This window comes from Anabrus simplex, chromosome 9, assembly GCF_040414725.1.
Source record: "Anabrus simplex isolate iqAnaSimp1 chromosome 9, ASM4041472v1, whole genome shotgun sequence".
Lineage (NCBI taxonomy): Eukaryota > Metazoa > Arthropoda > Insecta > Orthoptera > Tettigoniidae > Anabrus > Anabrus simplex.
This window is the reverse complement of record NC_090273.1, coordinates 144,395,366-144,409,486: the sequence shown is the minus strand read 5'-3', so window position 1 is coordinate 144,409,486 and position 14,121 is coordinate 144,395,366. Positions and strand designations below refer to the sequence as shown.

Sequence of the window (14,121 nt, the reverse complement as noted above, 5' to 3'; positions counted from 1 at the left end):
GCTTGTCCGGCTCCATGGCTAAATGGTTAGCGTGCTGGCCTTTGGTCACAGGGGTCTCGGGTTCGATTCCCGGTAGGGTCGGGAATTTCAACCATCATTGGTTAATTTCACTAGCAAGGGGGCTGGGTGTATGTGTCGTCTTCATCATCATTTCATCCTCATCACAAAGCGCAGGTCGCCTACGGGCATAAAATCAAAATACCTGCACCTGGCGAGCCGAACATGTCCTTAAACACTCCTGACACTAAAAGCCATACACCATTTCATTTCATTTCATTTCATTGGCTTTTGTTTAGAATCTATTTTCCCGAGTTGTTTCACCAGGATATTTAAATTGTGATACTCGTTTAATTTTGCCATAGTTTGCCTCCATAAGTTTTGGTGTTTGTTTGTTTGTTTGTTTGTTTGTTTGTTTGTTTGTTTGTTTGTTTGTTTGTTTGTTTGTTTGTTTGTTTGTTTGTTTGTTTGTTTGTTTGTTTGTTTGTTTGTTGCAGGTCACATATTCTGTCTGTTCAAAAGATATCTGGAGGCTGACTTCTGCAATTTCTTTCAGGAGTTCAATCTAGTTTTGAGCTGTTGAAATGTTTCGCGTTAAGGTTGCTAGGTCGTCTGCAAATGCTATGCTGCAATCCATTGCTACTTTTTCTCTGCCTAAAGCTTGGTGAATTCTGGCGATTCATTTCTGTTTGCACTGCAATTGAAGCGTAAAGGAGAGAGTCCATCTCCTTGTCTTACTCCCGTTTTGATTTCAAAGGGATCTGAGATTTCCTCCTTGAATTTAACCTTGGACTTCATGTCTGTCAGTTTCTGTTTTATGACTTGCAGGTGCTTTCATATCTAAACCTTTTTCTCTCAATATTTGAACGAATCATAGGCTTTTTTGAAATCAACAAATGTGCAGACTAAATTTTTGGTACAAATTTTGTGATGCTTTAGATTCAAGATTTGCTCTAGACACGATCGGCCTGATCTGATTCCTTCCTCATATTCTCTGATTTGTGGTTCTAGTTGTAGTGCTGTATTGAGAAGACACTGGAATAGAATTTTGTATGCAACTGATACTAGTGAGATTCCTCTGTAGTTGTTTACATCTATTCTGTCTTCCTCCTTGTGTAGTGGGTGAATTGATGCATTTTCATGTCATCTGGAATTTGTTCTGTTTGCCAAATGTCTTGCATGATTTTGATGATTTATTTTCTGGTGCTTGGGCCTGCAGATTTGAAGATTTCAGCTTTGATTCCATCTTCACCCGATGCTTTATTGTTTTTAATTTTTTAGATCTATCTTGCGATTTCTTCTTCATCTGGTGGTAATGAATTTGGATTGGTACTTTTAGGTTCTTGCGGTGAAAATCTTTGTGTTGGTTTCGGGCAGTTTAGCGATTCTTTAAAATATTTGACGAGTTCCTTGCAGTTTTCGTGGTTGTTCAGTGCCATTGTCCATATTTTTTTCTTGAAGCAGGGTTTTTTGTTGTCAGTATCCTGTAAGCTTAGTTTTGAAGTTTTTGTAGAATTTGTGGGTGTTGTGTCTTTCAAAGTCTTTCTCTATTTGAAATAGTTTATGCTTTTTGAATTTCCTTTTGGTCTGTCTGATTAATTGAGCTGTCTCTTTCCTCACTGCCAGGAATGTTTTGTAGTTATTCTTTGTCTTCTTTCTGTTTCAATTGTTGTATGCATTATGTCGAGATTGGATTGCTTGTTCACATTCCTCATTCCACCAAGGGTGCCCTTTCCTTTACTGCATAGGAATTAGTGTTTGTGCTGTTATACTGAGTTTGCTTTTGAATTGTTAGATGGTTGTATCCTACTGGTGGCAAATTTTTTCAAATCAAAATCTCTTTATTTGCAAATGAGGTGTCTACCTCGGTGGCAAATGGTACACTAAAATACATTATTGTCAAGCACTAAATATTAAATTAACAAGAGAAGAAAATTTTCCTATAATACAATATTATACAATTTACGCTAACAATGTTTTCTATTAAACACACAGCTCATCCTTAATAAATTTATATTGTTTACAAAATTCTACTTATAATATCTCCTGTACTACTTACAAATATAGTCAACTGATATACAGTATGTGGAATTACTTCAAATTATACTATACAACTGGTATAAGATTAATATTTACATTGCATTTATTTACTTATTTACTTCCCCCCCCCCCCCGTTCTGGAACCTAAGTAGCATAACGACCAGTTTTTATCATCACACATCCCTCTGATGTACTTTGATATTAAACTCTCCAGTATTTTACAAACTCTACTGGTCAGGCTGATTGGTCTGTAGTTCTCTGGTTTCCTTTTATCACCCTTTCCATTATACGGTAAATTGGTATTATTATAGATTCCTTCCATTCCTTTGGTATTACATTATTATTTATGACATAGTCAAAGAGAAATTTTAAATAAGGCACTATGTGCCACCCCATTGTCTTTATCACCTCCCCAGTAATTTGATCACTTCCTGCTGCTTTTCCTTGCTGAAGCAGTTGGATTTCTCTGAAAATATCTTCATTTGTGAATGAGAAGCTTCTTGTTTCCCTCTGTGTCTCTCCCTCTGTATCTTCTGTTTCGGTTTCCAACTCCTGACAATCATCTACTGAATCTCTGAATTCCCCACTAAAGAGGTTCGCTTTCTCAGTATCTGTTAAATAGTGTTCACCCCCTTCTCCCACCATTGTAGGAATTTGGATTCCTTTTCCTTTTTGATTCCTGATATATGAATACAGCTTTTTCCATTTCCCTTTGTGGTCATTACGCTCTTTAAGAATGCCATTCATATAATTCTCTTTTGCTTCCTTTTTCACTCTATTCAGTTCCCTCATTAGCTGTTTTCTACTTTCTCTACTCTCCCTACCTTCTTTGATTTTCCTGTTTACTATTCTACATTTTCTTTTTAATTTTCTTATTTCCCTTGTATAATAAACAGGGTCTGAGGTCATTTTACCCTTCTTAACAGGTACAAATCTCTTATCTCCTTCCCAAATGATTCCTTTGAATTTAGCCCAAAGTGTATCCACATTACTCCCTTCACTTATCCAACAACTGAATTGTGATTTAAGGTAAGTCCCAAATTCATCAACTTTAGTTTTTCTGTACAATTTCTTGTCTTGTGTGACCCTCTTATTAAGCCTTTTTGGTACCAGTCCTACATCTATTATTACAGCCTTATGGTCACCTATTCCTTCTATTACCTCAGTTTTATCAACAATTTCCCCTGGTTTAACCAAGAATACATCTAGTAAGTTATTGAGACGAGTCGGTTCTTGTACTACTTGTGTAAATCCTCCCTCCCAAATTAACTTATTTGCCAGTTTCTGTTCATGGGCTTCACTTGCAGCTCCATTCAATTCAACCTCAGCAAGTTTAGATCTCCCCCAATTATTACCACATCATTATTATTGTTTCTATGAGTATAATCTATTATTTTCTCAAATATTTCCATGTCTCTTTCCTCTCTTCCAGGCCTGTATGTTCCTATAATTCCCACCTCCTTCATATTATCACAAATTAATTTTATCCCTAATATTTCATCCCTTTCATTGGTAAACCATTCATGTGAACAATAAGTTTCCTTCACCAGAATAAACACCCCCCCCCCCTCCCTTTTTATCTCCTTGGTCTCTACGATAGACTGTGTACCCTTCTGGAAATACTTCTCTATTACCCACCCCTTCTCTCAATCACGATTCTACTCCTATCACCACATCAGTCTCATAAGATTCCATCAATGTACCGAATTTTAATTGTTTATTTACTACACTCTGACAGTTTACCAAGAGCAATCTCAGACCCCCTTCCTCCCTAAAACTTGACTGTTGCAATTGGGTAACTTGAAATTCCTTACTTTCCTGAGTTTCATTTTCTAGTTGGCTGAGCCAGCTTGAAGTACAGCTGGCTCTTTCTACTAGTTTTCCTGGTCAGTATTATAACTCAAGGGAGTTGCCTTTTTTACAGTACATATCTTATGATTAATAAAATCTAGAACAATATTTGCTATCTTTCGTTTACCTGAATTGTTTAGATGAAGGCCATGCTTTGTGTAACAGTGTCTCTCGAAACTGCTGCTATCAATTACCTGTGTATTATGAAAATGTTTACAAATTTTAACCACATCTGTATTAACTTTGTCCACTTCAATGTTCACACACGAGTCTCTAATCAAATCATGCCTGTGGGGCACGTTCACTACAAAGATGTTAGTGTAAGTCAGCTTACCTAGTGTACATTTAAGTTCAGAAATAACATTCTTAGCGTCGTTGTGAGCTACGTCGTTCGTCCCACCGATGATCACTACTGCATCACGACTTCCGAGATTTCTTGCTGTCTGCTCCGTGTTTTCCAATACCTTCTTCATTGGGGCCCCAGGATAGATGACTGCCGATGCTGCAATACCACTTTCTCCGCAATTCCCCTCGCCTGGCTATCACCAAATATAAGAATGGTCGACACTTTCGCTGGTGCACTGTGTGGGATTTTAGGCCTAACTTTGCCGCTTCTCGTAACGGATTTTGCGTTATACGTTTGACTGCTTCCTATACAGATACCTTGCGTATCGCTTACTTCCCTCAGGGCTGAAAATCTATTTTTGGTGTCAATTACAAAGTTGTCCTTATTAAACTGTACACTTTTCCTCCTAGAATCTGAAGCAACTTGACACCACACGCTAGAATTCACGGAGCCACCTGTGTTCTGAGTGTTTACTGGTACCGGTACTTTTGATTCCAGTAAACGTACCTTCTCCTTTAAAATCTCATTCTCCGCTGTTAATGCTTGTAAATCCTGTTGCAATAAAGAGAGAATTACAAGTACATTATCATTACCTCCATCCTCCAAGGAATGAGACGCCAGCGATTTGTTGACCGTTGTAGGCCTAGGTTTGTTACCGCTATTCAAATTGCTCTCGCCACAGCTAACACAAGTCCAAGTATCTTCATTTTTAGCAAAACCAGCACTACATATACACTCAAAATGGTACCAAATTAAACACTTTTCACACTGGATACCATTCTTCACTCGCTTCTTGTTTACACCACACTTATTCCCGATCGGTATTGAAGGTTAACTGATGCACTATAGAATAAAATATGCGCATTACATTTTATGCCAGTTAAAATATTGGTCGAGCAGATCAGAAGATTATGAAGTACTATAAAACTCTCTGTCACTGGAAGAATATATATGCAATCACAATATTACTTACATGTTCTTGTCACGAGGGAACCTGAAGAACAACCGCGCATTTTTCTCTACTTCGTAATTACTGCAGCCAAACACAGCACATACCTTTCCCCTCATGTTGAGAGGAGATATCAAGGAATGACACACGCTACTATTTAATTACGTCAACTCACTGAAAACGCATAAATAACACCAAAAACTTCACACAAAAATACACGTGCTCTTATGAGAGAATCAGTACTGTTTAGGTCTATCCGCTAGAGTGAGCTCCAATAGCTGTCCCTCGATATCTCGCTCAGTGTCGCGTATTATCTCTACTGTATTTGATTCTACTAACATCTTTATTTCTCATGGTCCATGTTTCGCAACCATAGGTCAGGATTGGTACGTAATAGGTTTCATTTATGACTCTCTTACATTTTGTTGGTATTCTCTTGTTCCATATTATTTCTTTAACTATTTTGTAAAAGTTGCTACCTGCCTGAATTCTGTGGGAAATTTCCTTGTCTATAGAACCAGTATCAGAGATAACACTTCCAAGATATTTGAATTGATGGTTCATCTGTAGCTGTTTTCCCTCCATTTCAATATGTCCCACTGGTTGTCTGTATCTTTTCATGACCATAACCTCGCTGTTCTCTTGGCTGAAGATGAGTCCATATTCTTTAGCAGCTTCTGTCCAGGATTTTATTTGTTCTTGAAGGTCTTCTGTAGAGTCTCCCCACAAGCATATATCGTCAGCAAACAAGATAACTTTCATTTTCTTACCTCCAATGGTTTGGTGAACTTTTCTCTGAATCTTGTTTATCACAGTGATGAAAAGAAGAGGAGACAAAACACCACCCTGTCTGAACCCAGATTTTATATCAAAGGTTTCGGTCATTCTTACAGGTGGTTTGACTTTACTTCAGGTATCTTCATACAAATTCTTGATCCTGTGTATCATGTCATCCTGTATTCCAGTTTTCTTCAGTGTTTTCCACTCCTTCTCTTTGTTCACAGTATCAGATGCTTTCTTGATATCCAGAAAGGCTAACCACAAATCTCGGTTGTGTTCGTAGTATTTTTCCATTAGCTGATGGATGGTAAAGATTAGATCAATTGTTGACCTCCCCTTCCTGAATCCATACTGTTCTTCGAAGAGGTTCTCTTCAATAAGGGGTCTGATTTTACACTCTATAATTCTTTCATTAAGTTTACCAACTTGTGATGTTAAAGTGATGCCTCTATAGTTGAAACATTTCTTTCTATCTCCTTTCTTGAAACTTGGAATTATGATGCCTGTTTTCCAATCAGCTGGTATGTCCCCTTCTTTCCAGATCTTACAAAAGAATCTATAGATCCAATGTTTTCCAGAAATGCTCATAGGCTTGATCATTTCTCCATTAATTTCATCAGCACCAGCTGATTTTCCAGTTTTGATGTATTTCCAGGTATATTCTAAATCACTCCATGTTAAGTCTAATCTGTTGTCAGAGGCAGACTTTTATGAGATAGTACTGTTTTTTTGTGTAGGCTACATGCAGTTCACATTTAGCAATTCATCAAAGTAAGTCCTCCAAGTCTCTTTAATCTTATCATCTTCAGTTATCAGATTTTCATTATCATCTCTTAGGTATTTGGAGTGTTCTTCATCTCTTTTTTCTATTTTTTATCATCCCATATAACATTTTCTTATTACCATTAACATCCTCTTTCAATTCAGCACTCCACTTGTTCAACCACTTTTCTCATTCTTGTGTAACAACTTGTTTTGTTTGTTTTTTAGTTAACTCTGTATAGTTCCTTATTATGGTCAGACCGGTCCTTAAAATATTTTCTAAACATGTTGTTCTTGTTCAGGACAGCAGTTCTTGTTCTGTCATTCCACCATGGAGTTTCCTTCCATCTTCTTGTGCCACTGGTTCGTCCACATACCTTCTCAGTTATCATTAATAGATTTTCTTTCAGATCCTTCCATTCCTCCTCAGCTGTTCTTTCATCTGTCTTTGGTAGTACTGTTTGGAGGTTTTCTTAGAATTCTATTATTCTATCATTGTCTTCAGCTTCCAAGTCTTGAGTTTCTTTACATGTGTGGTTCTTACTTCTTTTAACTTGTTAAACTTGAAGTATCCAATGAGGAGTCTATGATCACTTTCTAGGGAGACACTAGGAATCACTTTTCCGTCTTACAGTCCATTTTGTAGTTGTTTCTTGATCAAAAAGTAATCTATAAGGGATTCACTTTTTCCATCCCATCCATATTTTCTGACCTTGTGGATTTTTTGTTTTTGATACCATGAGTCCCCTATTACAAGGTTGTTCCTCAGACAGAGATCAAGGATTCTAGTTCCTTCTGGGTTTCGTGGACCCCATGCATGTGCTCCTAGAATACTTTCATATCCATCTCTCACAGTCCTTATCCCCCATGATAGTCGTTCCATCTCCTCTTATTCTTTCCGCTATGTCTTCTTCAAAATGTTCTTTTTCTTTATCTTCACAACCAGTCTGTGGTGCATAGAACTGAATGATGTTGATGTAAGAATCCAGTTTTAGCATTATGTGACGAATCCGATCAGAAACGTATTTTACTTCTACTACATGATCTTTTGTTTGATGATCCATAACAACACAAAATCCAATTTTTGTTTGATCTCCTCCTGACCAGAATAAATGATAATCCTCTCTGAGTTCCTTTGATCCTTTTCCTTTCCACTTGGTTTCACTGAGTCCAGGTATGTTTATGTTCCTTGTTTTCATTAAGTCTACGCATTCCTCTATTTTGCCAGTTAGCGTCAGAATGTTTAGCGTGGCAATTTTGATTACAGTCTCATATTAAGTTTTGTGTGTTCTCCTCTTTGATTGTGTTGGAGTATCGGGTATTGAACCATCATTAACAACATTACCAAGGAGGGAACTGGAGTCATTATTCTGGTGATTACAATATTTCCATCCGAGGCCTCGTTTAGTTTTGAAAGCAATTCCAAATTATTCAGAAGTTTACTTGCTGGGCCTATCACTTCCAAAGATTTTTCTGTCAGGGTTATCTCCCTTAGCCTTTAATAGTCTCCTATCAACCTGCAAGGCAGCAGGCCCTGAGTCAGTTCTCAGGGATCAGATATTGCCTCCTCCGCCAGTTCCACCGTACCAGTGATTTTCACTTCTGCCTTCACTGCCGTTGAGGTTTTCACCCATATCCCTGGGCATGGGTTCTACATTATACCCCACGGGACTGGGTCCACGACTGAACTCGGCCATCCTGTCACTCCGGCCTACTGAAAAGTAGGGTGCCCCCCCACGACGTGGATGCGTCAGACAGGAATTACTCAAGTGGAGGAATAGGGAAGGTGATCCTATCTCCCTTGAGCCGAGTTAATGGTTGTGTATGGTGCCACAACCAAAGGCAGTAGGCTAATTATAAGCTATAAATTTCATTTTCGTTCTGTATTGAAGTGCAGTTATAGTTTCAGCTCTTGGTGGCCATCTTCAGCCAAAATAAAATTAAGCAAATTATGTGATAACTAAAACATATGTATACAAGACAAAGACAATGTTGCAGGAATAATTGTTGTGTATGTTGGGTATTCAGCCCGAAGGCTGGTTTGATCCTCTACAGCTCCGCCAACAGCTGTCATAAATAGCCTAGGCGTCACTGAAGAGGCGTACTAGGGAAACGAGGAGCGAGGTAGTTTCCCGTTGTTTTCCTCACCGAGCCAGCTGTTGCTATTACATATCAGTCTGCCAAGCTCACTGAAATGCATGCACCAACCGACCCTTTGAGTGATATTTTCACACCATTCATAACAGGGACTGGCTGCATAAGCAATGGTATTAATAGCATCACTTGTACCTCAGTCACTTTCATATTGTCAAAGCCAAGGATGAGACTGAGACAGGTCAATGAAAGTAACAAATTTGATATAGCCCATACCAGAAGACATAGTGCACTGTAAACACTACATCTTGCCAGCAAAGGCTAGCAGGAATAATTGTATTTTTATGTTGCAGGAATAATTATAACATAAAAATACATATAAAACAAAAATAAGGTTGTGATCTTCATGTCATAATATGATGTCTTTAAGTAGAGTAAGGACCTCAGGCAATGAAGTAAATCTCTATAGTGAAATCTACAGTATATCTAATGTCTGATGTGGAACACACACTGACATGTTGGAGGAAGCAGGCAGATCATGGAAACAAACACTGACCTGTACAATAATAAATAATAATAATAATAATAATAATAATAATAATAATAATAATAATAATAATCGTACAACAAGTCAGTGCTTGTTTTCATGACCTGCCTGCTTCCTCCAACATGTCAGTGTGTGTTCCACATCAGACATTATTATTCCTCTAACACTGTCTTTGTCTTGTATACATATGTTTAAGTTATCACATAATCTGTTCAATTTAATTATTTAATTTTAATTTGGGTGAAGATTGCCACTAAGTGGCTGAAACTAGTCCCAAGACTAATGTAATATTATGCACCTGGCGAGCCGAACATGTCCTCGGACATTCCCGGCACTAAAAGCCATATGCCATTTCATTTCATTTGTAATATTATTTACTTGATATATTGTATTGAAAATACAGTTTATTTCTTATAGGAGTAGGCTCTGCACTGGCAACAGATTTCATCCTCTCCCTTACTATCATATATCACGTCATTCATTTCATCACATAAACTCTTCTGATGAGGTTGACGTCATGAAGGGTATCCGGTAATAAAAACACGCTGTGGAGATTCATCTCGCTTCATACCTGACCCTGTAGAGAAACAGGGCAGCACACATTATTTTATTAACTATCTGACTTATTAACTATCACCCTTATTATCTAAATATATGGCCTGATTCCACTTGAAAACCAGATCAGGAATGGTAATGGTAATGATGCCCCACATAGTTCCAAGTATTTGAATTGCGCCGGCTGGAGAGGTCTGTCACGCAATTATTGAGGAATAAGCAAAATAATTAAAGCAAAGAGTAAAACCATGGTGGTGACAAGGAAACGGTCAGAAAGAAGTATAGTAAAGTTAAACAACGAGATTCTAGAAGTAGTTGCCGCCTTCAGGTACTTGGGATATGTAGTGTCACCAGAAAGGACTATAACACAAGAAATCAGTAACAGGGTGAACATTTTTCCAGAGCATAAGGGATACAGTAAGGAATGAAAAGGTCCCACAGCGATGCAAAGATCTTTTGTATAAGACCTATTTTATCCCTGTTCTGACAATAATAATAATAATAATAATAATAATAATAATAATAATTGTATGGCCTCAGCTACCGTGTGCAAGCATTCTTACATATGAAGCAGAAACATACATCCAGGGAGAAAAGTAGGATTCAGGGAGTGGAAATGAAGTATATTAGAAGCATGCTCGGAATGACGATGGTCAATGTTCAATGTTGAGTGTTTTAGCTCAACATGAAGGAACATTTTATCTCTTCATTATAATCATCCTCATCATCATCATCAGTGTTTTTATTTCATTTATGCCAATTTGTGCATCTTTTTTTTAGCTGAAGATTTTCCACATTAGGAATGAAACATGTACTTTTTAAAATAATTTAACTAGATTTTAAGCTGGAATATGTTTTATAATTACATAGACTAGCAATAAAATACAAATAAGTATTGGAAGGTGGGATTCTTCCTTCAACCTAACCTTAGTTGAGTTGATGCCAATACGAGACAGAAATGAGATTTATAAGTTGTTCATTTTGACTCTGCATGCTATTTTATCAAAATGATTGTGTGCTTGTAGATCGAGCAGAAGTTCACTCTGTTTCTGTGGGAATTGCTACACAGTGAGGCTTATTCTTTGTCCCCCTTGGATATACGAGCCTGTGAAGAACTCCAGGCTCATCTACAACCGTGTGGTGTGCTGGAAGAAGCAGCATTGCCAGAAGAAGTCAGATTGTTGCTGGAGGATAGGGAACGGCAGCGTGTTACTTGGGAGAAGCAGAATGAGAGTGCTACTTCCAGGTGAGATAGACTCCCCAAAACATGAATAGAGCTATGTTATGGTAAAATTGTACAAAAATTATTTGACATATCGTGGCATAATATATGGTTCTTGTGCCGATGATAACTGCTATGTGATAAGATAATATTTTTAGAGAAATGCTGACTCGCAGCACATATATTATGAAGTGCGAGAATTCTTTGATGATAGTTGCACAATATTGAACCTTAGGTGACATAATCTTACCGGGAAAGATAAAGCAGGATTTTAAAAACATGATTGAGTCAGGTTGTATGCGGGACCATGTATAATCCAGGAGAACATTGATTCCGTGAATGGAATAACATTATAACATAAACAGCATTAACTGGCTGATTAACTGTTAAAATTTTTAAATCAGAGCATGCACATTAATGGCACTACAGAAAGCAGAATTGATATCATTTCGTTATTTTTCTTTTTAAACATGTAACGTGTTCTTGTAGAGCATAGTTTCTAATTTCTATATTGATTTTTGAAATGAAATACAGCTGATGAACACACATACGCTTATTCAGTTCTTCTTCCGGGTTGAACCACGTTATAGTTTTCTGTACATTCCGCAAAATTTGCCAACGTTTTGAATGCATTACAGTATTCTTTGTCAAGGTGAACGAAATACCCCTATTCGATCGAAGGTAATCAGTCTCGCAGGCTCTAATTGACTTTTCATCTCAGAATTTATTTATTTATTTATTTGTTTGTTTGTTTATTTATTTATTTTTATTTATTTATTTTTATTTATTTATTTATTTATTTATTTATTTATTTATTTATTTAATTAATTAATTAATTAATTAAAGTGCCAGGAGTCTCCAAAGACATGTTCAGCTCATGTGGTACAAATCCATAGACAACCTGGATATGGGATGATGATAATGAGGTGGAAAGAGGGTGAAACTCACCAGTGTCAGCACGTAGCCTACTCCTGTTGAATAATGCTCGAAGTTCTTGGTCTCCATCCGATAGACGAATCACCATCAATAGCATCATATCTAACGATATCTAACGACAATCTAATAGTATGTATAACTTTAGAAGAATTAGAACTAACCTTGGAGAAACTTAGGAATGGTAAAGTACCTGTCAAAGATGCAATAAATTCTGAACTGTTCAAATACTCAAGTGAACCTTTTAAACAAAGATTCCTCAGTTCTCTAAATCGAATTTGAAATGGAGACAACCCACCAGAAAGCTGGCCAAAAGCAAGTTTTCCCTATTCAAAAAAAAAAAAAAAAAAAAGTTGATGTAAAAAATTGTGAAAATTGCAGAGGAATTAGTGTTGTAAAGTCAGGATATAAAATTTATGCAAATATCATTAAGAAAAGTTGCAGAGACATTATGAAGATAAAATGGTGAACTAACAACAAAGTTTCCGAAAAGGCCGCTCATGTGCTGATGCGTATTTCACTATGAAGATATTAATAGAAAAAACACGTTGCATTTATAGACATTAAAATGGTTTTGAAATTTTAAATAAAGATAATAAAGAGAATGTTTCTTCTATATAAGTGTATTTGAGTATGTATACTCCTGATTGTGAGTATTTATTTTCATTAAGAGAATTGGGTATTGAAGAGTATTTTGGCATTAATATTAGTGGTTTGAACATTGTGTTGAAATTTTGTTTTCTTAAAATGTTGGTGATTTGGTAAATATTGTTATTGTAGGTGAAGTTGATCTATTCTTTTTCTTTCACTTGTGATTCTTTCTTTGGAGTAGTGGAAGTTTTGTTTTTTATTTTGCTAATGATTTTGTGGACATACTCTTTGCCGTATCTGTTGTTTATTGCAGTAGTGTATATGGTATTGATTTCTTTCTTGTAGTCCCTATTTGAGTGAGTGGTATATTGAGTGCTCTGTGAATCATACTGTAAAAGGCTTCTTCTTTTTTTTTTTTAAGCGCCTGGGCATGTTGAATCCTTTTATATGATGTGGATTGTTTGTGTGGGCATTATATATAATTACGTTAAATGTGAAAGCTTCGTTGTTTCTTTTGATCTTAAGGTCTAAAAAAATGAATTATTCTGTTTATTTCTGGTTCATTTGTGAACTTTATTTGGGAAGTTGTGGAGTTGAGTAGTTCTAATAATGTTTCACAGTTTGTAATTCTTTGATCTATGATGCTGAATATATTTCGTCCACATATCTGGTCCAGTAATAAATGCCATTAATGTTACTGAGCATTTGAATATTTCAGCTAGTGTTCCTGAGGTGGGGAAACCCATGGGTAATCTTTTCTGTTGGAATTTTATTGGAGGTAAAATAATTGTTGTCGAAAATGAATTTTAATAAATTTAGGAATTCCTCTATTTTGAGCTTGTTTAAGTTATTTTGTTTTTTCAACTTTTTTAAATCTAGATTCATAGTTTCAGAATTTCATGGTAATGTATTTGGTCAGTTCATGCTCGTTGAAAGTGAAGTTGAGTTCTTAAAAAAAAAAAAAGAACATGTTTTGAATTCTCTTAGTGGTATCTTTATTGATTTAAAATAAAGTTATTGTCTGAAGAGATTGCTCTGTTTTGTTTATGTAATCATCTTTTGTCATCAAAACTGTTGTGTACCAAGCTCAAATAGCTGCAGTCGCTTAAGTGCGGCCAGTATTCAGTATTCAGTTGATAGTGGGTTCAAACCCAACCATCGGCAGCCCTGAAGATGGTTTTCTGTGGTTTCCCATTTTCACACCAGGCAAATGCTGGGGCTGTACCTTAATTAACCCTAGACCGGGCACGCCAATTTCCGTCACACTATTTAATTTTTAACAACCAGTTATGTTCTAAGTCATTTACAGGCTTCCAATCGCATAAACATTTCATTTAACGGCGTTTTATCTTTTATTTCAATGTTATTCTCCAAATAAAATTAAAAACTTGTATTAGTGATTAATATGAATTTACTTAAAATGAATAATCATGATCACGTGAACTAATTGTGAT

The 14,121-nt window shown here is 36.5% G+C and overlaps 1 protein-coding gene across 1 annotated transcript in view; it reads left to right on the top strand.

Annotated features, from left to right (window-relative positions):
• Positions 1–14,121, top strand: part of mv (lysosomal-trafficking regulator mauve) — a 546,555-nt gene that overhangs the window by 348,016 nt on the left and 184,418 nt on the right. The window contains exon 28 of the mRNA XM_068229176.1: positions 10,947–11,167. Within this exon, the coding sequence (XP_068085277.1) occupies positions 10,947–11,167 (221 nt within the window). The remainder of the gene's footprint in view (positions 1–10,946; positions 11,168–14,121) is intronic.